This window comes from Suillus paluster (assembly GCF_016628075.1).
Source record: "Suillus paluster strain FC165 chromosome Unknown EDB91scaffold_101, whole genome shotgun sequence".
Classification (NCBI taxonomy): domain Eukaryota; kingdom Fungi; phylum Basidiomycota; class Agaricomycetes; order Boletales; family Suillaceae; genus Suillus; species Suillus paluster.
This window is the reverse complement of record NW_024537661.1, coordinates 47,855-72,852: the sequence shown is the minus strand read 5'-3', so window position 1 is coordinate 72,852 and position 24,998 is coordinate 47,855. Positions and strand designations below refer to the sequence as shown.

Below are 24,998 nucleotides of genomic sequence, written 5' to 3'. Positions count from 1 at the left end.
AAAAGACATCATTTCCCAACAGGATAATGATCCCCAGCACACATCTAGAAGAGCCAGACAATGGTTTAAAGAACATAATATCAATGTTCTTGACTGACCAGCACAGTCCCCTGATGTCAATGTCATTGAACATCTCTGGGGAACACTCAAGAAGAAGCTTCAAGCCTATGAAACCCCCCTAAAGTAGTATAGGAGCTATGGGAGAGAGTAGCAGTGGAATGAGCAAGGATTACAGCAGAATATTTCCAGAAATTGATTGAGAGTATGCCTAGAAGGATAGAGGCAGTAATTAAAGCCAAGGGAGGTCACACAATGTACTAGAATACCTGATTATCACTGTAAAATATTTGAGTCAAAAAACTGTCCGCATGAGTCATCATTTTGTAAGCCTCATATGTCCACCATATCTTGGCCGATTCCCACGCCATATGGCTCAATTGGAAGCCCTGAAGTAGTACTCCAATATGGTACCAGCATGTCCTTGATGTGTTTGTACATTCTCACACAATATCATAGACAGTGAAAAATGCGAAAACATGTGGACAGTTTTTTGAGCCACTGTACTAATGACCCTCCCTGGCCGATGTTTCACCAAATGGAATCTTTACCGAATCCATCATGGCCCATCCACATGAAGGAACACCTGCATAAATATGGACTGAATCCCTCATATACCATGCCCAAGCAACCCGATCCCCTGCTACTTCATGGACCCCATGCCTGACTATCCTTCCTGAAAATGCTATCATGACCCCGGGATCATACATGAACTCCAGCTGAAGGCTGGGCATGCTCATGTGAGCATTAGAATAATTCCCCACAGTTGTTAGAATGTCAAACCACTCAGGAGATGATAAGTGGTCTCTATGATATGGGGTTTGCTGGTTAGAAATGACAGAGAGGGTATTGAAGATGGAAGCCCAGAGCTTGAGGGTCTCTGACATGTTCGGAAGGTTCTTGGTTTCGGCCAACTCACTGAGGCTTGAAAAGGCACACATGCCTGCCCAGTACTGTCGAGGATGCATGACCCTGAGTGCTGCTAGCTGCCGGCCTCGCAATAGCTTTGAGGATATCCTCAGAAAGTGGACCCTTCAAGGAAGCGGATACCTCCAGATCTGAGACAGTCTACAGGAGTGGTGAGTTTAACTACTGAGGAACATCGGCATGTCATGGCATCTAACCTCATGCCCCTGCTGAAACCACGCTGGGGATATATTGATGCATCCGGCAGTAATGTCACCGCTCCCGGAGCCTTGACCGAACCACTCTTCATTAGTCCGCCAACTGCCACTGACTTTTACACTTCTTTCGAGTGTGGGAGTCAGCAATTGCGAGGCCTTCCAAATTTCTTCCTGTAGTATATTCAGTATTCAGGATCCATCAGGCGATGAAGAATCTGAAATACCTGGGTGGTGTCCATGAGTGCACCAGGGAGATACCACATGATGATCGCACCAGTGACATCGAGAACTGTGGCAGGCATGTTGACAAACTTGGTACCCTCATGGCCAGGAGGACACCTGTCAAGCAGCTTCTTCTCTCTCTCTTCATTATGGCCAGTGTCCTTCAGGGATATCAATTTGCTGTATCTTGCAATATCGATCTGCATCTGAACTGTGATTGAGAAATCTGAATGATCAAATGGAAGATCCGGATCTGCAATCCGACTCACTGGGATTGTGATATGCTTTGATGAGGTGATCGACCAATCGATCACAAGCTATCACCAGATCAGTGTCTAGGTGAGGAGAAGGTATGACCGGATCCCCTTCCATCTTGTCCGCATTGAATTTCTGTTCAGTATATTCACTCACCTCATGGGTGACAGTCAGGGCCCAAGAGATCCAGAAGGATATCTCAATCTCGGAGTCTGGGGACACATTCATGATGAAGGGATGTATTTGATGGTGGGAAATGCGATGGTGAGTATAAGATGATGCCTACAATTCGGCTTTAAGGTGGATATCAGATCCGGGGTGGCGGAGATTGCGAGGATCAGATAGGGCCACATGATGCATGATCTTGATATAGAGCACCAATGACCGAGTACCAAACATTGAGTATCAAAGATGCACCGAGTACTGGTGATTGAACCGAGGGCCGAATACTGAATATCAAGTATCCCAGGTAGGATCACAGAGTCGATGATCCATACCGAGGACAGGATCTCCAGGATCGTGGACCGAATGCCACGGAAGGACCAATTACCGGAGAGAGTTCACCGAGTCTTCAGTACCAAGTACTGACAACGGAGCCCCAAGGACCAAGTCCTCAGACCCGAGTCTGCAGTAATGAGCACTGGGTGCAGTACGGAGGATCAGCACCCAGATGTCCTCGTTACTTGGTACTTGGTAAAGACAGAGCACTGAGGACTGAGCAATCAGACCTGACAGTGCACTGACGAGTGCCGAGCACCGAGCACCAACTGCCAAGCACCGAGTGTCGAGCACTCAGAAGTTCATTCAGGAGGCATTCAGTGCCAGTCTCACTACCGAGGAGCAGGACCCGGGAGTCCTTGGTACTCGGTACTCAGTAAAGATAGAGCACCGAGGACTGAGTGATCAGACCCGAGGCTGCACTAATGAGTGCCGAGCACCGAGTACCAACTGCCAAGCACTGAGCGTCGAGCACTCGGAAATTCATTCTGGAGGTATTCAATGCCAGTCATCAGTACCAAGGAGTGGGACCCAGGACCTGGAGTCTTCGGCTCTCAGTACTTGGTAAAAAGTGCTGATGGGTCGGTCCTCAGTGCTCACTCTGTATGTGGGACTCGGTGATTCTGTACATTTGAATATGTCTACAGTATATACATGCTGGCGTGCTGAAGCATAACAGCCTTCCTATGGATCCCAATCATTCCTGCAATCCATTTCCGCACACCTCCCTGGCTCACTGCAATCGGGTGAGGATACCAGTGTACATTTGTATCTCACCCATCTTATCTCTGATGCCCTCCCGCTGTTCTTCGATCAATATCACCAATCGTTCTCGGATCCACCAAAGTCCCATAAGAGATGGGATGGAGGTTTGATCCACTGTCTCCAGAAGAATCAGACCATCATCCTCAACACCGCCCTGGATGTTTTGATTCATCAACTGTAATTAAAATGGTACTTGGTGCTTACCAGCCAGTGCTCATAGTGGAATCCACAACACTCCATGACCCGATTCCATCGCCAAGGTTCGTTTGGAATGGTGGTGTGCCCCATCCACCACAGAGTATCATAGTCTGGAATGATGTGTGAGGGATCGCCGGGAGCTGCACAATCTTGAAGCCGACCCAGATGAGCTGCGAAGACATGGTCCGGAACCTCGGTCCAGCTTTGCTGCGGGATCAAGAGCAGCAGATGAGCGATGGGGATTGGCATGACCAAAATGATGTTGTGTGCAGCTGAGTACTGCAGGACCGGTGTCACAAAGGTCTGTCAGCGATGTCAGAATTGACTACAACGTAGACATCATTCACTGCTCACCGAGATCTCCCATTGAAGCCCAGTTTTGAAGTGGGTGATTCATGCACACAGCAAATCCATTTCAGCTGCCTCTTTCTGATATTGAGCAACACATGCTTGGATACTGTGATGCAGCCATCGCCAATGTAGCTGCAATATCTGTGGTGCTGAGAGTGATCGGCTGATAGGGAAGATCTCTATCTTGGCTGGCAGAAGTCGATGTACCACGTGGATGTGAGTCAGACATATCCGATGGAAGAGTAGACACAATTGAAATAAGAATAACAGTAGTTCAGGGCGTCAAAGTATGAGTGGCAATAACAATGACAGTGGTTCAGGGTGTAGATATGCAGGCAGCTGATGGATGGATGACATTTTCAAACTCCACCATCATTCCCATGACACAACCGAACACTGGGCCACACAATGATTCACATTACTAGGATGTATGCTGGAAATCCATGGTGGTTAATATTCACTCATCTTTGGGATATATTGGCATCATCGTAAGATCCTGAAAAGCAGCTTGCACATCCTGTGCAAGCAATGAGTACATTCAGGATTGTCTTGCCATGTAGCAGGCATGACCCTGAAGCCGGCTGTCCGATGGACTCCCTCATATGCGCATCCCATTGGGCTGCTTTGCATGAGAAGAAGTTGCATGTCTAGTCCATCTCCAGTTCCACCATGGTAAGTTCTTTAATCCATCGATCCCTCAGAGCCTTCACCCGAAACCAATGAACTCGGTAAACTTCACACCGGTTGGGTCAGATCATCCTCGCATTTGGAAAGTATGCCTGAACTCACATTCGTCATTCCACGACTCACTCAGCCCTGATAAATCAATGTCGAGAGACCAGAACCAGGAAAGGGACTCATTCCACTGACCTCGGGCATTTGGATCACCGACTGCAGTGCTGATCTTGAGCTGTTCTTGGAGCAGAGGTTGGTATTTCTGAAGCTGTTGCTGCCCCAGACCAAGTTTCATCATTTGCTTCCTTGTCCTGTTGTATATACTGGCATTCAGAGACATGGCCTGCTGAACCAACATCACCTGGGACCATGCCCGAGTCTTCAAAGCTTGCAACTTCGCCTGCCTAACTGGTGGTTCGGAAAAGGACCGCCTTGTTGCACAAGTGTATTCGGAGATTGTGAAGGGCATCATTGGCCTGTCCTTCATGAAGCGACATCTCCAGCGGAATCAGATCTTCTGCTAAGCAGTGTTGGAGTCGGTCCAGCCCGACATTGGATGGCAATGGGATGACAGCGAGCTTGGGGGTGTTTGGGTAGGTATCAAGAGTCTCGGTGAACTCATCTGGGCCATCATCGAGATCATTGAGAATTGCACAACTCAAGTCCTCTGGATCTTCATCACTATCAAATCCATCTCCGAAATGCAGGAGAGCGGACCAAGTGAATCCATCGATCTGTCCCTGCACCCGATTGCATTGATGGGCGATGTCTAATCTCTGTGTCTCGGTAGGTCTTTGTCCGATTCTCCGGACCTCAATGAGCAATGCGATCTGAGCTTCTTCAATCGCCAATCCCATGGATATCCATGTTGCGACCAATCAGCAGGAAAGTGATGCATGACGAGCATCATTCTCCTCCAGTAATCTCAGCTCAATCTCCTTCTTGCTCGGTGCTGCAGATGCCATAAGTTCAAACACTTTGATGTCCATGGAATGATCTCACCCTTCCGGATATTGATCTCATATATATCCATCACAGTGGGATCATGTATTCTGTTCGACTGTGTGACCCTTTCACTCGCCAACCACACAGTCTTTGAACTTTCTGGTGCCCCCTCATCGAGTCTATCAAATGCCTTCCCACTTTTGGCAATGCCACACTTCGCCCCTTTGAATTTCCGGCAGAGCATCCTTTTCATGCGAATCATCTTGCAAAAATTGGAATCGTTCATCTGAAAATCTAGACATTCTTTTCTATGTGGCGACGACATTCCCCGAGCGGAAGGAGATATGAGGTTGAGGGGGGCCCACAGGGTCTCCATGATCTCTCCATCAATGCGACCTATGCCTTCGATGAAGTTCGACACATATCTCACATAGCAGCTGTCCTAATGTCCATGGATATGCCAAAGCCCAATTCTGAGAACTATGGTCAGCTCCGGAACCATTGTCAAGAATGGACCTCGATCGACCCAAGTGCGAAGATGCTTGTTGTATTGACAGTTGATGTTGTAGAAGGTGATGGCCCTGGTGATGCCTTTCATGTTGTATGCCACAGCTTCACATAGGGCATAATCCATGTTCATCTGTCTGAAATTAATTCGTGGTTACTTCCAGGCCATGGAATGGTGATTTTCACTGACCTCTCGCCTTTCTGAAAATCTACGATTGAGTGGGGAACAAAACAGCCATGTCAGGGCACAGGCCACCCCCCCAATCCCGTGGACTCCAGCTTGTGCCGAGCCGCATTCGCTTGATTGACAGCTCGATGGTTGTTGCAGCTCGACCTTTCCAAAGTATCGGTAGCTACTGCAAGATGCCTCTGGTACCTGTCCTTTCCAACCATAAATCCAAATCCATCGGACAACCATACTTCATCGTCTGGGTTGATTGGATGCAGGTGTTCCGCTTTGAAGTTCCCATCCATCACGAATGACCTGGTGTATTTCCAGCTTGAAGTTGTTAATATCCTCATCCTTGATTGCATATTCACAATGACTCACTCATCAAGTGATTCTTCTGTCGTCAGAGATAGATTAATGCCAGGCTGAGGACATGCCGGGCAGAACAATGCTAGGTCCCCTGGCTCGCGGTAGTTGGAATGATGGCTGAAGCCATGCCACTTCATGTTCTTCAAGTGTCGCCACTGCCGGGAGACCCTCATGAGCTCTCAGGTATCGATCCTGCCCACATCCGCTGTGAGTATAAACATCCTTAGAAGGTATAGACTGTCCCCTACGAGCACGAGGTGTGGAAATGTGCTCAAGGTCATTCGCCAAAGCTTGTTGTAATAATTCATTGCCGAGGTGCCACATTCAAGGTTGTCCAGCAGAAAATCATCAAGAACGCTGAATGTGAACAAGGTCTTCGGCCTGTTGAAAGATGCAGCGAACAAGCCGTGTCGAAACATTTGAATGTCCGGACTCATTGCATTGGGACACCCGCAGCATCGCACCTCAAGCCAGTGGACTCCGGACCTGTCGACGATGACCATGGTATTGTCCTTCGGCTGGAACTCGGGGCCCAAGACAGATGGTAAATCTTCCGGTTTGATGTGGTCGTTGGATTCATCTTCTTGAAACAAATCCCACTTATCCATGAGAACCGGACATTGCTTTCCCTCATGACTGAGGTGTATCACGAGTCCGACATGAGCGAGACAACTTTGCTCGAAGAACTGACCATTCCACTGACTGATCCAGTGGAAGGGATTGCATCGATGTTGACTCCTGCAGCAGCCCGTGCAATACAGCGGCTCCCCAAGACAATCTTGACATTTGTATACCCCATCCTGATCACAGATGGAGCCCCTCCTATTTGCTGGGGGAGCTTCTCAATTGAGGAGGTGATGGAGATATGATTCCTGCTTCGGCAGCCATTGCCTAATGTAATCGTTCTGACTCTGCATTGAATTCATTCAGCCATGTTTCGATCGACCGTGCAACATCTTCAATGAACTTGCCATGGTTTTCGGCAGGTGCAAGGGCTCAAATGATCCTTCGTTGAGCTCATACACATCATTGGCGATGTCTTCCCACAAAGGTGGAGCCTGAGCAGGATTGAGTGTCGGTGATTCCAGGGGGGATGGAGGCATGCACCTGCTGGCACATTTCATCACACTAGCCAGTGGGACCTTGACCCATGTCTTCCTACCTTTCCTGCCCCTTGCTTCCACCCTGTATGATTTCTGCACAGGGGTCGATACAGTGATCTTCATCTGACTTCTGATGTCATTGGCTGAAGTTTCAGCTGAGGGAGGTCAAACAATTTGTGATTCCATTATGGGGTCATCCAGTCTTGTTGTAGGCTTATTATGAATTCATTTGGAATGCAAGGCAGTGCGTCCGAAATTCATTGATGAACCAAGATGTAAGGTTTGCTCAGATTTGAACTCAGGACAATTATTTCTTCAATGTTGCCTCCCATATGTGCATCCTGCACTCCATTTTACATCCTGCACTCCATTTTACCATGGCTAGATTGGGGGATTCCATTCACTTCTCGGACAGAAGACACGGACGACGTTTACAACTGAGACAAAAGCTCATGGAACAAGAGATCTTAGAACTCAAAAACTACCTTCCTGAGTGGACTGCTGCAAAACGGCACAAGAAACCGGGAATATTCACAGCCATAGCTCGAGCGGCAAGGTTGTTTTCTCCGAAGCTCGACCATGGACAATGGAAAAAGAGGAAGCAGGTGATGCATCTATGCAGGTTGAAACCTCAATGTTTTCAACACTGATTGTTTGTTGTTTGCTCAGATCTATAAAACCTGGTTGTTCAACAACAAGAAAAAGAAGGAAACCAAGGACATGATAAAGTATGGGAGGAAATGGACCCCTAGGATGGTGGTCTATCAGCAGAACAGAGATGACGTGCTCAAGAGGATCGAGGTGGAATACAGGGCGAAGCCAGGAGCTCCAGATATGTTCAAGTATTACCAGGCGACTGTCTGGAAGGTGATGGAAGAATTGTCGGATGAAGAGTTGGAGAAGGCAAAAGAAACAGCCGACGAATGGTCCAACAACATTCCTCCTCCCAAGATCCAAGCGCAAGTCGCTGGTAAGAAGGGACCCGCATACATGGAGCACTTCTCCAACTGAGATGTGGAGACAATGTGGGATGAGAGTGTTTGTATTGTCCGCCTGGAAGAATGAGCAGGGACAGGTGCTATTTGGAACGTAAGTGCATTGCAAATGTCATGCTAGACCTGATATCTCAACAGATTTCCCATAGGCACGATGATAATGAGGCATTGGGAGATGGGGACAGCTTCATGAAGACAAAGGACTGGGAGGATATCAAACCAATGTGGCAGGAGTATGCACAAGCACAGTTCAGTGAGTGTTTCAGCTATTGGGATGGGGAAGGGTGACATTGATGGTTCCTGTGATGCAGTTGATATTTGGTGCTCAGTCATCAGTAATAGGCCGCTGGTATTTGATCGGCGGTGCTAAGTCGTTGGCAATCAATCATCGGTACTCGGTCATCTGCATTTGATGGTTGATGATCTGTGTATTGCACAGACTACATGGTCATTGTTCTTGATACTCAGTACTCTCGGAGGATTCGGCTGACTACAATGACATGATGTGGTATGATGCAATTACTTCCCTGCCCTCGCTCTAGTGACTCTCCTAGGAATATCTAATGACCGACGATCGACTGCCAAAACCCGGCGGCACTCGGCAATTGGCGTACAGGACTTCATCATCAACGGTTGTTTTTGTGATTGTTCGGGCTTGGGCATCAGTACTCAGTAACCGATGCTCGACGATCACACTTCAATGCACAGAGAATCGAGATCTCAGTTGTCAGTTGATGTTACAGCTGTGTCGTTCTATGAACTTCTTTTCTTCTTTCCCTTGATCCACTGCTGACTAGGCATGACTCTTATTGTTCTATATTTAGTTCGGTATGACTCAGACGCCTCATTGCTTACACATGTAGCTTACTGATCATTACCTATTATTATGTCATACCCTGTACCCTGTTTACTATATAAACCCTGGCTAGGTGACGCTGAATCTTCAGTTTAACCTACTGCTAGATTTCCTTTGATCATTCTGACTTGGTTCTAAGTTACCTCTTCAGGTGAATCTACGACTTTGAGCATTTCGATGCTCGCCCACTCAGCCCTCTGCATCCTTCGAAGCTCCTGATCGGCCTGTGCCAGCTTGTCGGATGTCTCCGCCCAAGCAGTTCGAAATGGTTCGCTCTGCCTCCAGGAGCTGCGGTATGGACAGCTCTGGAAGGTTTCCATGAGTAGTTGTGAAGTCGGCCAGTCGTGTTTGAAGATTCTGCACTATAATAGCAATGAGAACGATGTGCTGACATAGACCTGCAATTAATACTCACATCCCACGTCATGATATGACCCAAAAGGTTGGAACTCCCGAACCATAGCTTGGAGCTCTTTGTTGTCGAGGGCCGGAGGTGCCGGAAGGCATTTGGCATTGGGTGGATTCACTGATGGAGTCAATCAGGTATGGAAGGCCTGGTGTCATGAAGCACTTACAATATTCCATGGGTTCGTCAGACATCTCTTCCGGCCCAAGGTATAGTGCCTGGACTGATGGCTTGGCTCAGGGGGATCACTGCTCGCGCGGTGGGACGGCTTGGGCGCACCAATCCCACCATCGAAGTCATCTTCTGGGCTGAGATATAGCTCCTGACTGATGTGCGGGGGCATGGATTCGTACTCTACCTCATCCTCCAGCCCAAGATACAAGTCATCTGATGGCATGTGTTAACAAATAGAAGCATGTAGGAAGACATCTTACCGAACATCGGCTGTTCCTCCCTCATCCACGGATCTGTTGAGCTTGTCGATAATTGTGCTTGACTAGCATCGTCGATGTCCATTTCGATGATGTCAGTCACCGGTGGTTCCATGAATTGCACTGTGGGGTGAGAGTGCATTGGGCTTGATGGTCTAACTGATCCACAGATCTCACAATTTGATCCTTGAAATGAGTGGATTATTCGCAAACTCCCGAAATGTGAACATTGTGCAAATAATCCACAACAATGAAATATTTATTGACCGAAGTTCAATTGACTTGTGTCTTTGTAAAACTGCTTCCTTGCCAGCTGTTACAGCATTTCATAACTTTTATTATTGATCTCTATATCCTCGATGTCTAACCAAGCCGACAAGTCCATGGCCAATCTCAAGGAGATCACTGGCCAACTTCTCACGATTGTCCGCGCTGCCCGGCAAATTCCCCCTGGTCCCAGTCACTTCGCTCTGGCGACACAGGCAAGTGAATTAGTGGTACGTATATTACATCAAAGACATATTTTATATGATCGCTCATCTCCTATCAGGCAAGGGCAGTCTAGGATCATGGCGAGTCCGCATGCCTCCCTGGGCTCATCTTGTCTTGCTCAAGAGAGTTGATCCAGACTCGCAACTGTTCTCCACAGGAGGCCCCGAACTGGCGCAGCATCGGCCATGACGACCCTCGACTCATGCGGCACAGCTGGTGCAGCAAGGCCCTCACCTGGCAAGCCTTGGGCAACCACTTGTTCAATCTCGCACACGAGGTCGATGGTAGTGCCACTGACAATGCTCCCGGTCCATGAGCGTGGATGGTGATGCTTTGGAGAAGGGGAAAGGGAAGGTGAGGGAAGTGGAGCCGGAGCCGGAGAAGGAGAAGGAGATGGAGAAGCCGAAGGAAGAGCAGGAGAAGCCATGCAGGAAGCGGCCTTTCTCCTGGATGTCGAAGCCACTCCCAAAGTCAGTGATGAAAATGCCGAAGAGGGGGAAGTCAGGGCAGGAGTGGAAGTCGAGAGAATTGGTGGATTCATCGGACGAGGAGGAGGAAGAGGACGGGTTGTCAAAGGTACACTTTGTTTTTTCCGTGATGACCTTTATTCATGCAGTGGTGTAGCCCCGTTCTGACACATCCTCTGTGATTGTGACTCGGCGGGTTTCTGCCGCCCAACCATCAAGGCCGTCCGGGCCTCCCCGATCATCTCATTTCTAATGTCTAATTCCGGCTCTACCTTCAATAGAATTGCTATTGTTGCCCCTTTTGCAGGCCTGAGATGTTTCCCGCAAGGGTGCGGCTTCAAGCAATGGACTGGAGACAATTCAAAAGCGCTTATGAAGGTACGTGTACCTTTACTTTTCACCTTAACGAAGCTAAAATCTATCACATTTATATTGCAGCCATTGAGGGACATGTCCCAGTGGATATCATATGCACATTCCATGCATTTCTTGAATTTTGTTACATTGTACAGAAGAATGCTATAACTGAGCACACGCTGGAGAAGCTGCAAGATGCTGTTTCCCATTTCCATCATTATTGCAAGATTTTCCTGGAAAGTGATACTATATCTACATTCTCTCTACCACGACAACACTCTGTCTCTCATTACCTGCAACTCATCTGACTCTTTAGCACTCCAAATGGACGCTGCTCATCTATTACAGAAAGCAAACACATTAAGGCTGTTAAAGGTCCGTGGAGGTGATCGAGCAAATATCAAGCACTCGGTCAAATGCTTGTCACAAATCAACGGCTTGATAAACTCACTGCCGCACGAGTCAACTTCACCAGCCATGGGATGTTAAATGGAACTTGCCTTTCAGCAGCCCTTGAAGCCCTTTGTAAGTTCTAAACCTATTTTCAGCCGCTTGAAACCTAATTTTAAATCCCATAAGTACAACAAGACGGACCAAGTCACCATGCACCTGCTAATGATGCAATGGATAATGCTCAAGATGAAAACCTCGATGTGTCTGTTCCTGAAGATGATATTGATGGTGTGGATCATGGCCCGACAATTCTGCAAGCGCATACACGATTAGCACAAACCACATGCAAGTATATTCCCTTGTTTTTGTGTGTCAATGTCTGATTTGATTTTGCATGCAGAGATGAAGCATGCACACACCGTTTTGGCTCTCACTGAAGAGCTGAACATCCCCCGTCTACCTGAGATGGTCTGCTGCTTTCTCTTCCAACAGACATGTCCGGATGATCCACGAGATGCATCAGAAATTCCTATCACAGGATGCCCTCGATATGAGGGCAAAATATCGGTATTCAACTCTGCATGCTCTCAGTTCTATGCCCCAAGCGACCTAAGTGGGATCGGTGGAATGCATATTGAGCACATTTGTGCTTGTCCCATGTGGCGGAATGAGGCCCCTCGTTATGACTGTGTTTTCATCAATATTGGGTCAGAAGATGTGGGCATTCGAGGACTTGAAGTTGCAAGGATTCATATGTTCTTCTTGTTCAATTATGGAGGAATAACTTACCCATGCGCTGTCATGCGCTGGTTCAATATCATTGGAGACTCGCCTGATGAACATACTGGTATGTGGATGGTCCATCTGGCCTGCAGCACTAACAATGCACCTATCTACAACATCATACATGTTGATTCAATCTATCATGCGGCTCACCTTATTCCTGTCTATGGCAGATGATTTCTTCACCGCAGTATCAATCTACATAACTCATATGACAGATTTCGTACATTCTATGTCAATAAATATGCTGATCATCATGCTTTCAAGCTCACATCATAGACATTTGCACTTATCTTTGTCACTTTAATCTAATTAATCGCATTTTTGAGCCTTATCATCTTTTCCCCTTGGACGACTTGAAAGAGCTTAAGCTAAATAACTCTTTGACCAACTTGTTGTGCCTTGGCGCGCATTTGTGAAGTTGCCTGAAAACTAAAGCTTAAATAAGCCGCTCAAAGTCAAATAAGGAATCTTGGGTTTTGCTGATGTGTGGTAATGGAGACATCCCACGCTACTGCTGATGAAGGCAATATGTTGGGTCATTTGACTGCCCCTAATACTGCTACAAAACGGAATCCAGCGGTTGATATCGGTGCAGCTCCTCGTGTATCAAAGCAAATTCCAATCAAGTCCAGGTGGAATGATGTCGCTGACACTATCGGGTCAGATGGTTCAATGTTTGTTGGCATTGGTAGGGAAGATCCACCTGTTCTGGAGGATGTTGGGGCATCAATGACGAAGCGTCCTCCCAACTCGACTATGGGCAGCATGATTCCTGCAAAGTACGTCCAAGACATCTTAGTATATTCTCACTTTCTCAATGCTAACGGGCACAGGAAAAGGCAAACGAAGGCATGAGCCCATGTCTTTATGTCATGATCACAAATTTGCTTCTGATACCATAGTAATGTTTGATGCTGTTAGTAACACATGTAGTCTCTGTTTTTCTTGTGATGAATACAGTTGTGTTGTCAATTTAATCCCCTTAATAAGTGGTATATTGAGTGCGCTTGTACTTGTAAGGTTCGCCAGAGGTAGAATACAGCTAACTGACTGAAATTTATGAGATACAAGGTGTACATACTACAATCAATCTCTGAAGGTCGAGAGTGTAAACTAGTACATCATATGTTGGCTCCAGTCTGTGCGCTCACAAGTAATAGTTGGGACAGACATCACTGCTTCAGCTGTGTACATCATGGTGGGGTAAACACTATGGGAGAATATCAGTTCATGCAGCCTGAGACTACCACTTACTTATAGTGTGCTGAGAATGACATAAGGTCAGGTAAACATTGAAGTGCCTCAAGACACTTTGAGAATGTGCAATTGATACGGGGTTCGAACTTTGGAGTGTCACAGACCTGTGCTTGAAAGCGACCATGCTGAATGATGTCTAACTCGCATATGAAGGAGAAGTCAAGAAAGGATGCAGTGGTAAGTTCAGCATGTAGCTGTGGGCCTGCTACAAGAGGGGTCCGTGCGCAGCATATGGCAGCGAGCAGGTGGCAGTAGCGGGATGTGGACCCATATCAACCATGTACAACTGTATGACACTTCCCTTTTTTGACGGTTTGATGGATACTGATGGCGGGGCTGCCAGAAGGATCCATGTGGAGTGTATGGAGGTGACCAGGTGGCGGTGGGATGTGGACCATACTGGGAGGTATTGTTGATCATGTACGAGCATGGGATGCTTCCCTTTTTTGAGAATGTTGATTTGATGCATTAAGTACTGATGCATCACTATTGCTTTGCTCCCCACTGTAGCATTGATGCATCACTGCAGTGCTGCAACTGCAGCAAATTGTTGCATCAAAATGACACGGATGCCTGAACTGCTCATACTCACGCATGCATATATATCACTGCAGCCTCTGCAGTTTTTACTATGCCAGCAAACTTTGGGACAATTTTCACTGGCAGCGTCACTGGCAGATATTGATGTTGTCAAAGCAGCAATAACGGCGAGGACAAAGGAGAAACGCATTGTTGGTGAGGATGTAGTATGGGATCAAATAAATCTGAAGGGGACAGTAGGAAGACGGCTTGCTTTTATGTGTTGGATGTTGTCCTGGCAGAGCTTCACGGTGATGTAGGAAGAACCCATTTACCTGAAAATACTAAATGATCGCACTGCCAGCAGATTGCCACCTAAGATATCGAGAACTTGGTTCATACGACATGGCCCTACGGGCACCCCTGAACCCGACAGACGGCTCAGATCCGTTGCTTTGGATTCTTTTTGAGTTACCTTCTCAACTGAGGTGTGCTGCAAGGCCTTCAAGTTGGATTTCCAGTGTTCATAGACATTCGCAATAAGTATTGTCCTGATACTTGCCAGCTGTCGACAACTACGTTTACCTGGGGTCCTATCCACACACCAATCAACCACTCCTTTACCTCTCCCTGTAATTCCACTCGTAGTCCCTCACCCATTCCTCAAACAACACTTCCTCCGAGTCCTTGCACGACGTAGGTCACCCCAACGCACATGAAGTACCATGAGCTGGGAAGTGAGAGTGGAGGGTGTAAAATATTACTTGTACCGGTGTTTAGAAGTTAACGGCGCCGTAGGACATTGACTGACAACTTGGGGGTCTTACGGATTCCTGTGCAGATGCAGTTCATCCAGGGGCTATCTATCATGCCAGTTCAATTTTTAACTGCATTTCCTTCCATGCTAACAGAATTCGATGTTGTAGACTGCAATTGTCTGTAGGCAGTGACAGAGACATTATTTGCTAAGCATCCTGATAGTCACAACAGTTTAAAGTGGTTTCCATTGAAGAGATCATTTCTCCAACACGTCCCAGCTTCATTTTGTCTCTTATGGACTAGAGAAAAAGTGTTGTGCCTTTTCAAAACACATATATCCTATGCCTTTTGTGAGTGCTTCGATACCGGAGTTGCGGAATCAAGCACGTTAATCAACAAACCGGTACTAATAATTCACGTGTCATGCCATCAAACCATACTGCACCGATGCGAAAGCAGGGGCAGGACTCACTGTATTTCACTGTTGCAATATGCCACTCACATGTGTATACAAAACCAGATGAACTATCATGCCAGTGAGTGATCTGGTTAAGCACAAGATGCAAACTACTTATACTCATGCATTCGTCCTTAGTGCAGCAGGCTTGCTTAAAGCAAGCTGTAGGACATTTTTCAATGTCAGGGTCACTGACAGGTATTGATGCTGCAGATATTGATGATGTCAAAGCAGCAACAATGGCAAGGACAAAGGAGAAATGCATTGTTTGTGAGGATGTGATATTGGATCAAATAAATCGAAAGTAGGGAAGAGAACTTGCCTTTATGTGAAGAACCTATCCACCTGAAATCCTCTTTTGAACAGATGTTACCTAAGGTAGACTTCATGCAAATCCATCCAATGTCATGTGCCCCAGTGTTACATTTGCATGATGAAGTTGAGAAGTTCAAAATGACTCTGATAGATGCAGGAAACATAAAAGTAATCTATGTAACATAAAGGAAAGACTGGTATATAATTTATCTATTGAGTCAATCAGTGCTACATGGAAGTGGTGAATAAATTTTGAATTTTGAAAGTTTGTGTAGGCTCAACTATGAGTGGAGAAAAGGCTTGAAGTCTGATAGAAATCCAGTGCTGGATGCCACCGGTGCTGCATGCATTACATGAGCCGAAGCTCATTTCATCAATGGGGAGGCGAAAGCACTGTCACAAAGCACAGATCAGCAATCTTGCAGTTGCATGGGAGTCAAAAAGGGCAAGACAACATGGAGATGGCACTGGCCACTCACAGAATGCAAATGTGAGCACTCTGTCCTGTTATAGGTGGTGAAACACTGACTGTCCACTCGGGAATAGAGAATACCCACCAATTCCAATGCTATACCCCCCCAGTAATGACGAGTCTTGCCTTTGAACACTGTCTTCCATGCTACCGACTCAAACATTAATATTGGTATTGATCTATCATAGATTTTCGATTCAGTCTCGACACTTTATTGATGCTTACCGAAAGGGTCTAAATGGAGAGCAGGCAGCTTGGGCAATCAAGAAATACCATGGTCATCGAGTCCTTCCTGAACATATCATGCATGATTTTGATACTAATCTGACTCAGAATAATTCAGCTTCCTAATAGCTTTATATCTCTACTCTTAATCTTACATATATTCACTGCAGTTGTAGATACATAATCATACTCGTCATGCTATGTGCTTGACCGACTGCTTCAATCGGAAGTAGAGCTGATCATGAGCAAATTGACGGTCCAGCACTGGATTACCTAAGCATTGCCAAAAGCGGAGGAGGCGCGTCTGGCGGAGGTGGTGGTTCCACCTGGGTAACACCTATTCTCACGCTTATTAGTAACGAATATAGCATAGCATGTATGTTACTAACAAGGGGGGGAAAAGCTCTGTCGCAGCACTTCAGCAATACCCGCAGCACTCAGCAGTCCCTTGGGTAAAATAAATAGGGCAGGGAATATTCAGATATGATAAGGGAATTATCTAGTCTTATCTACTGATTAGATTGGTCACAGCTATCTATTTGTCATCCCCCAGATAGGAACAATTGATACCACTACACCTCCGGACACTTCCCACGCCGTTCTCTCTCAACCTCAACGTCGTCAACAACGATGAGCTCAATATCTCCCTTGTCCCTAGCTCAAATCCCATCGCTCTTTCGGTGTTTGTGCTCCTGGTGGATGCCCGATCCCACTGCTGACCTCCCCCGCGATCTCACACCCCTCCCTTGTGCGCTATGTCGCCCTGGCGACCTCGTGTTGATCGGACCTTACGTCTGCCTGCAACATGCACTTTTTTATCCCTTTCCCCCGTGTACAACATTCACCACCACCACCATGGGTCCCACAAGAAAACGGATGTCGACATCGTCAAGGGTTACTATGACTCTTCTCGATAGTAGCTCCATGACAGTGCGCACCACCAGATCATCGCTCACTCAGATACGCCAGCAGCAGCTTCTCAGAGCAGACCAAGAACACCACGCTCGAGGTACGTTTAATATTCTCACAAAGGTTCATTGCTCACCATGATTAGAAAAAGCCCAACGCATGCAAGAATTGCTTGCTGAAGCTCAGTTGGAAGCTGGGCGTGAAAACATCAATAGCATTGACTTTGGAGAAAACGCATTCGATACCAGTGATTATGTAGATGTTCCCAACGACGACGACACTGACGAGCCTGTTGGTGGCCCCCTTCTATCCGAATTTTTCAAGACATTCTCACAAGAACGGCAAGTCAATGTTTTTTTTCGTTATTCAGGTATCTAATGTACATTGATAGGGAGCCTGGTGTCTACAGGCGCGTTGATGTGCGGACCAGAGCACAGCATCACCAGTGTGCTTATAATGCTTGGAAGGACCAGATGCCCGCCCTTGTGGATGCTTACTTGGTGTGGAAGCATAACGCGCCCAGCGATGACGGCAATACTGTGGCGCCTAACATATTCCATGTCGACATTGTCGGAATTGCAGGTAAGCCGATTCTTTTTTTAATATAAGGCCCTGAGTTACTAACCAACATCAAAAGACTTCGAATGTGCTGTCGCCATTCAACAACATACTGATGAACTCACCAACACAGCTCTTCTTCGTGCGGGACTTATCGGATGCTCCCCACTACAGCCGTCTATTGCTATTCGCATAGAATGTCTTGAACTATATCATCAACTACGACGACGCCAGTCCTCACTCAGTATCCAAGCCATTACCAAAGTGCTGTGCGCGCTTCACAATGTAAGATTTGAAGGCTATTTTATATTATTATTTCGGGCTCACTTACTGCACAGGTAACATATTTTCGACAGCGTCGTGAGCAATTTTCCAATGCTTTCGACATCTATTTGCAAATCTTGGGGCAAGTTCGGAGTCGTGTTAACCGCCTCCTGGGCAGGGACCCTGACCAGTGGCAGTTGAATGGTGCTTGCCCTTCTTGCACGTTCAGGGCAAGTACTTTTCTATCAAGATCATAATTTGAATTGATCGCGTACAAACATTTAGCAACTGGATGAACCAACATTATCGCCGGCACGCCTCCATGCCATGGATGGTAATTTTTCGGCGAAGCGATTGGATGGTTCTGGATCTGCAGATCCAAGAATATTCCGGAGCCGATATTTCATTTCCGAGGCACAAGTTGATCAATTCAAGGCTGATGTTCAACGTCACTCTGGTGGACGCTCTGTGGCAGACTCGACAACAGGTGCCTGCACAGAAAACTGGACCGCAGCAAAGTCTTTCGAAGAGAACAAAATCACTGTGTTCGATCAGACTGGGATTTTTCTTCTGGCATGTCATCATGGGATCATCGAGGTCGTAAGTGAGATGAAGCGCAGTGGTGAAGCTGTAAGCTTTGATTTATCGCATTACTCATCACTTAACTAACTGTTCGTTGATAGCGCAAAGTATGGTCTAGCCATTGATTGATCGACTGCTAGATGTCTGCGGTGCTGACCAAGCAATTGGACATGACATCGCTTGCTCGTCCCGAAAAACAATCGCATCAAGCTCCATTGGAGCCAAGGCGGCCGAACTCAAATTACAGGTTGTCGTAAATGCGTTCCATGGGTTTTCCCATGACCGCCAGTTGTCAACTGCGAAATCACCCCTTATATTTGAATGGCCTAGGTCTCGAAGACCTTGAAACTTGCGAGCGTATCTTTGCGAGTTCGAACAGCGCTGCAGTACTAATCAGACATGCATCACCCTTCCATTGGATGCAATATCTCGACCTTCATTTCGATCAGTGGGACGTGGACAGGTATACCGAGCTGAGTATGTGTATCATTACAAATCATGGCATCTCTGACTGTTTTAGGTGCTTTTTTATATAATAATTATGTCCAAGCGCTTCAGATTATCAAGACCAACATGCCCTTGCTTGACGAGTTTAAGCGTGTTCAGAATATCACTGACCTGGACTTCGTAAATTGGCGAAATGAGGAGTATGAGTACCTCAGTCAAGTTGCCGTGGAACCTGCTTCGGATGCCGTCGCGGTTGCTTATGTGGAACAGCTGGAGAAACTTCGATTTGCAGAGTTCAGTCTCTGCACCTTGTTATTTACTTATGTCTCATCATGTGTTTTAGAGAGAATTATGGCAATGCCACATCTATACCCTTTCTGACGTACACTCCTGCCAATTTCACCAATACCTCCGGTCTCAATTCCAATGCGCGCAACACTTCCAAGGCCTTTGAAACTGACTACGCCTCTGCGCTACGCAAGTACTGAGCTTCAATTGAACGTTGTTGAAAATTTCGAGCAGCAGTCATGGCATCCGAGAGCGGTGGACACCGCACCACCCAGACTATGTGAAAGCAGCGCAATATTCCCAGGAAAGGCAATTTATTCAGTTGGTTGAAGAGTTGGAGGGTTTGGTTGTTCGGCGTCTTTTCGAGATGTCAAAAGCCAATCTCGCTGGCACAGGTAGGTGCTTATATCTCGAGATAAGCAGGTGTAATTCATGGGCTGCATAGGTTACAAGATGCGGAAGTATATATCAAAGGCTGATTACACGACGTTCTGCCGCCATCAGAACAGCCTTGGACAGGTACAACAAACTGGCTGCCCTTACAAGATCCACCATGTCCTATCCTTGACTACTCCGAAGTGGTCGGATACGCTTGCCTTGGTGAATTCTCACTTTTAAAGCACTCACACCATCAAATCCTCACCAAGCCATGGTTGGTATCTGCCAATCGTGAGATGGCTGCAAAGTACTTCAAGTTGGTGCGATCACATGAAGAGATCGTTCGCCTCAATGTCGAAATCAAGCGCTTACAGAGCTGGGTCGAGCACGAGGACAGGAGCATACTGAACGCCATTGATTCCCTTCTCGCTGATGACGCAGAAGCTTTGCTTGTAGCTGAACTGAAGGAATTTCACGCCAAGTGCCACTGCATCAACACTAATCATCACAAACACCTTCAAAAGATATACGCACTTGAGGGATATACAGGTGAAAGGGTGCAAACGATTGTTCACTCGACGGTGCCGGACGGAGACAAAGATGATGGGCAGGATGACGAAGTGAATGAGGAGGCAGTAAGGCTTGAGGATTTGGTGTCGCATCTCACATTGTAAATTTTGTACTATCAATTCCATACTTTCATTTGCTCCCTTAACGTTTAATGCCCATGGAAGCCAGCCAGCGTCAAGTTGTGGCACTCACATCGTTTGTACGATATTTGAAAGACGGCAGACAGCAGACGAGCCAGGTCCGCCAAACAACTGTTTCAATTGCATGTCCTGGCTGCTCATAGGCCGCACCCATGGAACTTCGAAGGAGCAGAGCCAGGTCCGCTAAACAACCATGTTTTCAATTACATGTCCCGGCTGCTTTATGGCTCAGCGCTCTGGTCTGTTAAACAACCATGTTTTCAATTAGTACATGTCCCAGCTGCTTTATGGCTGCTCTATTACTGTAAGTTAATCATGCTGTAATTACCATTATCTATACCGTCTTTTCTTCAGCTCTTTCTCACTATCCCCACAATGTTGTGCAACTCATCCAACCTCGAAGACTTCCCTGTCAAGCAAGATCCTACTACGAGCCATTTGGATTATCTTGATCTTCATGGTGAAATAGTAAGTCCGCCAATCTTTTGAGTCATTCAACTTGAACATGTTTTGCTTGAAGAAAGATAACTTTGAGATCAAACTAGCTGTCGCCTTCGAGTTCTTCAAAGTACCGGGTCACTTCTGCTCAAAGCCGGCAATGACGACTACTGTCTTATCTTCTTGCCCCCTGGAGAACCAGGCTGAGGTTGCAACGGCCACAGTCATTCATGACATCTTGCTCCATCGGCTTGCTCCACTCATCCGTGAGCGCTGGTTCTGCTGGGATACAGTTGATCTGCCCGAAAAACAGCGTCAAAGTACGTATAGTTGATGTGGAGTTTTGTTTTGTTCTAATAGTCATGTTTCAGGGATAGCAGCATTGGACCAAAGTCATATCGCCCTCTCTGCGCATCATCAACATGATGGCTTCTTGTTTCAAAGTCCTTCAGACTCACTCAATCTTTCTTCTCTCAATCTTTCTCATGCTCATCAGCCTCACAACGACAGTCTCGCATCTTTCGCATCATCTCCGTTGTTGTCCTTGTGGTCTGATGATATCGGCTCAGTGGGCTCAGTGGATACCACTTTCCTTACCTTTTCCGACCCAGCCTTCACTTCCACACCATTGCCTCAACTGCTGGCACTTCCTGCATCCACAGACTGCGATCTCACTGGAAATGATGTGTTAGCCAGTGGGATTACCAAGCGGCGCACTACAAGGGGTCTCAGAGCGACACCCACTGTCGATTCATCAGAAGGTGCCCTTGTGTCCCTGCCTTCGCGGCCATTCATCTTAGCAAGGCGGTCTCCAAAACCAACTCAATCACCGGCTAAAGTCTCTGCTGCTGGTGCGAAGGGATCAGATAAACAGAAGGTGGGCGTCCTGACCCTAATGATAACTGACACTAACGAACAAAATGCTCAGACTGTTGATGATGTCTCAGCGACACCCACTGTTGATTCTGGTGTACCATCCACAGGCACTCTTGTGTCCCCGCCTTCACGGCCATTCATCTTAGCAAAGTGGTCTCCAAAAACAAATCAATCACCAGCTAAAGTCTCTGCTGCCGGTGCAAAGGGATCGGATAAACACAAGGTGGGTGTCCTAACCCTGGGAAGCACCCTAACGCCTACTGATGCTAATGAAAAAAATGCTTAGCCTGTCAGTATGACACGAGCACGAAATGCAGTGCAAATACAAACAATGCTGCACGGCCATGAAGACAGAGTTTCGGTAACGAACCATTTCTACCTTATGACATCCAATCCAGGCCCAGTTGGGCCAGCTCGCAACGCGGGATATGACTGTATTTGTCGTGAGATTTCCAGTGCACTTGCCGGTCTTACTCTTCACCACTCTACCATGGACGAGATCTGGCGCTGTATCCAACAGATTGAGGGGTACAAAGCTAACTGTTGGACGGCCATACTGATGAAGATGGATATCCCTGAAGATCGTTGTGGCAAACTCATCAGAATCATCAATAGTGCAAGTCGTGACCGTCAGCTTCGTGAGTTGCCACTCGGAGTCTATTTCATTGAATGCCCACTCACATTCATTTAGTTTAGTTTCATTCTGGTGGTTCTGTTTACTCTGTCTTCGCATATATTTCTAACGTTGTTTGTTTGTACCGCACATATTTCAAACTTTGTCCCTGGATCTGCCCAGTATAAAATACTCCTGCCTTACCATGTCTGTTGTGTCAGCATAAGCCCCCTGGACCATGGTTACTCGCCTGACCACTAAGATTCACCGAGCGTGTGCTCAACTAACGGCAGCTCAAAAGGCCCAACAGCGTGTCCATCAGGAACAGCTGGCAGATGACATCGACACTGCAAAACAGTCATATGAAACAGAGGCCGTTGAGATTGCGCAAAAACATGGCCGGTGAGCACCATTTCTTCTCCTCTGGAGTCCGAGCTGGTCCTTTCTCATTGTGGTCGATATTAATATTTTATATTAGTTCGCTCAAGTGGACGAGAAACCAATTGTTTCTCCGTAGTCGCATGTTGCAGCAGAATAGACGTGTGAACTCCTGGAATGCGTTTGTTAAAGCTTGACTTCAGGATGCAAATGAAGGTTAGTCTACAATTTTATGACGGAGTAAAAATAACAATCACATTTTTAGGACTAGGCAGAGGGGATCGCTTCAAACTTACGGCGTTCATTGCGCAAAACAAGGCGAGATTGCTGCGGGATTATGGAAGACTCACCGTCACTGAAAAGAAAGGTTACAACATTCGTGTTCTCGAAGCTCGAGAAGCGAAGAACCATACCGCACGCGCAAACCCTAAAGCCGTCAAACACGATGTGAATGCTGCATTCACTTCAATGGATCGCGAGGTATGTTTTCATCTTGTAATTAGGGTTAACTAAAACTAACTAACTAACCTACCACAGTGGATGGCTCTTCATGCGCGCACCGGTATGGAAGGTTTTTACGTTGCTGTGCGTGGCGGAATCGAGGACCTTGCGGAGCCGAAAGTGTTTTTCACCAAGAAGTCTTAAAAGTTCATTCAGGACGTACTAGGAATCGAGCCGCAGCACCTCGGACTCAAATTAGAAGCCTTCATTATTAGCAAGCTGGGTATGTCTTTCCCCTCAACACTGTATCCTACTAATTATTCCAAAGACGAACGCGTGTCTCTCAACCGTGCACGGCCACTCAACAAACTCATCGGCGAATGTCGCGAGCTTATTCAAGCTGAGCTAGGTACGCGTGCTTTGTGTTATCAAATCTTATTCCATTACTAACATAAATCTTGATTAAGATTTCATTTTGATGGAGAAAAATGTGTCGAGCAAGGTTAAAATGAACTACACTAACTATGAGCGTGCTATCGTCGAACATTATGGCATAGAGCTACACAACTGGCCTCTACCAGGGACAGTAAAAAATCCTTCTAAGGTGGGTGGAAGGGCACATGTTCAGACATTACTAGATGCTCTCAAATCCCATTCGTGCGAGTGGGTCTTGCTCTCGGAGGATGATCTTCGCGACAGGATGAAAAACAACCGAGTACGTCAGGCACGTGGAGAGCAAGTTTATGTGCTGAGGAAAGCAAGGGCACGTGCATCACTGCAGCACACGAGCAAAGAGACTGTTGACAGCAATGAGTCAAGCTCAAGCTCGAGTTCGGACGAAGATTAGTATCATATGTACCTTCTGTACACATTGACAATGACATGAATCACCGAGCGCAGCGCTCATCGGCTTTGAAAAATCGAATGTATGATGGGAATTATCACGGCGTGAGTACTGAGCTTCAGCAAGCAATTCTTGCATGTGTCGGGCTTTTTCTAATCATAGTGAGCAATGAACCTTTGTGAGAACATTAAACGTACCTCGAGCATGGCATTCTTGGTCTGCTCTGAGAAGCCGCTGCTGGCGAATCTGAGTGAGTGATGATCTGGTGGTGCGCACTGTCATGGAGCTACTATCGAGAAGAGTCATAGTAACCCTTGACGACGTCGACATCCGTTTTCTTGTGGGACCCATGGTGGTGGTGGTGAATGTTGTACACGGGGGAAAGGGATAAAAAAGTGCATGTTGCAGGCAGACGTAAGGTCGATCAACACGAGGTCGCCAGGCGCGACATAGCGCACAAGGGAGGGGTGTGAGATCATGGGGGAGGTCAGCAGTGGGATCGGGCATCCACCAGGAGCACAAACACCGAAAGAGCGATGGGATTTGAGCTAGGGACAAGGGAGATATCAAGCTCATCGTTGTTGACGACATTGAGGTTGAGAGAGAACGGCGTGGGAAGTGTCCGGAGGTGTAGTGGTATCAATTGTTCCTATCTGGGGGATGACAAATAGATAGTGTGACCAATCTAATCAGTAGATAAGACTAGATAATTCCCTTATCATATCTGAATATTCCTGCCCTATTTATTTTACCCAAGGGACTGCTGAGTGCTGCGGGTATTGCTGAAGTGCTGCGACAGAGCTTTTCCCCCCTTGTTAGTAACATACATGCTATGCTATATTCGTTA

General features: G+C 46.9%; 11 protein-coding genes across 11 annotated transcripts; 6 read left to right on the top strand and 5 right to left on the bottom strand.

The window, feature by feature from the left end:
• Positions 1 to 972: 972 nt before the first annotated feature.
• Positions 973 to 1,886, bottom strand: EDB91DRAFT_1254172 (uncharacterized protein; the record flags this gene model as incomplete). The annotated part of the gene is made up of 4 exons (XM_041323772.1): positions 973 to 1,125; positions 1,182 to 1,352; positions 1,406 to 1,614; positions 1,673 to 1,886. 4 exons carry the CDS (start codon positions 1,884 to 1,886, stop codon positions 973 to 975), a joined length of 747 nt encoding a protein of 248 aa, XP_041171514.1.
• A 1,003-nt stretch (positions 1,887 to 2,889) lies between these two features.
• On the bottom strand, positions 2,890 to 3,368 carry EDB91DRAFT_1254171 (uncharacterized protein; the record flags this gene model as incomplete). Its single annotated transcript, XM_041323771.1, has 2 exons — positions 2,890 to 3,075; positions 3,126 to 3,368. The coding sequence occupies 2 exons, from the start codon at positions 3,366 to 3,368 to the stop codon at positions 2,890 to 2,892; spliced, it is 429 nt and encodes a 142-aa protein (XP_041171513.1).
• A 1,181-nt stretch (positions 3,369 to 4,549) lies between these two features.
• On the bottom strand, positions 4,550 to 5,002 carry EDB91DRAFT_1254170 (uncharacterized protein; the record flags this gene model as incomplete). The annotated part of the gene is made up of 1 exon (XM_041323770.1): positions 4,550 to 5,002. The coding sequence occupies one exon, from the start codon at positions 5,000 to 5,002 to the stop codon at positions 4,550 to 4,552; it is 453 nt and encodes a 150-aa protein (XP_041171512.1).
• Positions 5,003 to 5,837: 835 nt separating this feature from the next.
• Positions 5,838 to 6,638, bottom strand: EDB91DRAFT_1239605 (uncharacterized protein; the record flags this gene model as incomplete). Its single annotated transcript, XM_041321876.1, has 3 exons — positions 5,838 to 6,096; positions 6,148 to 6,311; positions 6,384 to 6,638. 3 exons carry the CDS (start codon positions 6,636 to 6,638, stop codon positions 5,838 to 5,840), a joined length of 678 nt encoding a protein of 225 aa, XP_041171511.1.
• A 977-nt stretch (positions 6,639 to 7,615) lies between these two features.
• Positions 7,616 to 8,249, top strand: EDB91DRAFT_1254168 (uncharacterized protein; the record flags this gene model as incomplete). Its single annotated transcript, XM_041323769.1, has 2 exons — positions 7,616 to 7,843; positions 7,908 to 8,249. 2 exons carry the CDS (start codon positions 7,616 to 7,618, stop codon positions 8,247 to 8,249), a joined length of 570 nt encoding a protein of 189 aa, XP_041171510.1.
• A 1,029-nt stretch (positions 8,250 to 9,278) lies between these two features.
• EDB91DRAFT_1254167 (uncharacterized protein) lies at positions 9,279 to 10,068 on the bottom strand (the record flags this gene model as incomplete). The annotated part of the gene is made up of 5 exons (XM_041323768.1): positions 9,279 to 9,451; positions 9,505 to 9,615; positions 9,665 to 9,718; positions 9,775 to 9,882; positions 9,930 to 10,068. The coding sequence occupies 5 exons, from the start codon at positions 10,066 to 10,068 to the stop codon at positions 9,279 to 9,281; spliced, it is 585 nt and encodes a 194-aa protein (XP_041171509.1).
• Positions 10,069 to 10,285: 217 nt separating this feature from the next.
• EDB91DRAFT_1086650 (uncharacterized protein) lies at positions 10,286 to 12,595 on the top strand (the record flags this gene model as incomplete). The annotated part of the gene is made up of 11 exons (XM_041316080.1): positions 10,286 to 10,423; positions 10,632 to 10,702; positions 10,736 to 10,994; positions 11,035 to 11,063; positions 11,193 to 11,263; positions 11,324 to 11,482; positions 11,591 to 11,617; positions 11,648 to 11,767; positions 11,822 to 11,923; positions 12,036 to 12,103; positions 12,128 to 12,595. The coding sequence occupies 11 exons, from the start codon at positions 10,286 to 10,288 to the stop codon at positions 12,593 to 12,595; spliced, it is 1,512 nt and encodes a 503-aa protein (XP_041171508.1).
• Positions 12,596 to 12,913: 318 nt separating this feature from the next.
• Positions 12,914 to 13,276, top strand: EDB91DRAFT_1254164 (uncharacterized protein; the record flags this gene model as incomplete). The annotated part of the gene is made up of 2 exons (XM_041323767.1): positions 12,914 to 13,200; positions 13,255 to 13,276. The coding sequence occupies 2 exons, from the start codon at positions 12,914 to 12,916 to the stop codon at positions 13,274 to 13,276; spliced, it is 309 nt and encodes a 102-aa protein (XP_041171507.1).
• Positions 13,277 to 16,344: 3,068 nt separating this feature from the next.
• On the top strand, positions 16,345 to 16,551 carry EDB91DRAFT_1061456 (uncharacterized protein; the record flags this gene model as incomplete). The annotated part of the gene is made up of 1 exon (XM_041314445.1): positions 16,345 to 16,551. One exon carries the CDS (start codon positions 16,345 to 16,347, stop codon positions 16,549 to 16,551), a length of 207 nt encoding a protein of 68 aa, XP_041171506.1.
• Positions 16,552 to 17,807: 1,256 nt separating this feature from the next.
• On the top strand, positions 17,808 to 19,673 carry EDB91DRAFT_1239604 (uncharacterized protein; the record flags this gene model as incomplete). Its single annotated transcript, XM_041321875.1, has 7 exons — positions 17,808 to 17,916; positions 18,386 to 18,390; positions 18,442 to 18,786; positions 18,857 to 18,999; positions 19,028 to 19,215; positions 19,289 to 19,478; positions 19,529 to 19,673. The coding sequence occupies 7 exons, from the start codon at positions 17,808 to 17,810 to the stop codon at positions 19,671 to 19,673; spliced, it is 1,125 nt and encodes a 374-aa protein (XP_041171505.1).
• A 3,285-nt stretch (positions 19,674 to 22,958) lies between these two features.
• On the top strand, positions 22,959 to 23,869 carry EDB91DRAFT_1018518 (uncharacterized protein; the record flags this gene model as incomplete). The annotated part of the gene is made up of 4 exons (XM_041312520.1): positions 22,959 to 23,051; positions 23,083 to 23,370; positions 23,587 to 23,716; positions 23,775 to 23,869. Coding segments are annotated over 4 exons (606 nt in total), but the record flags the coding sequence as incomplete, so codon positions are not given.
• Positions 23,870 to 24,998: the final 1,129 nt, after the last annotated feature.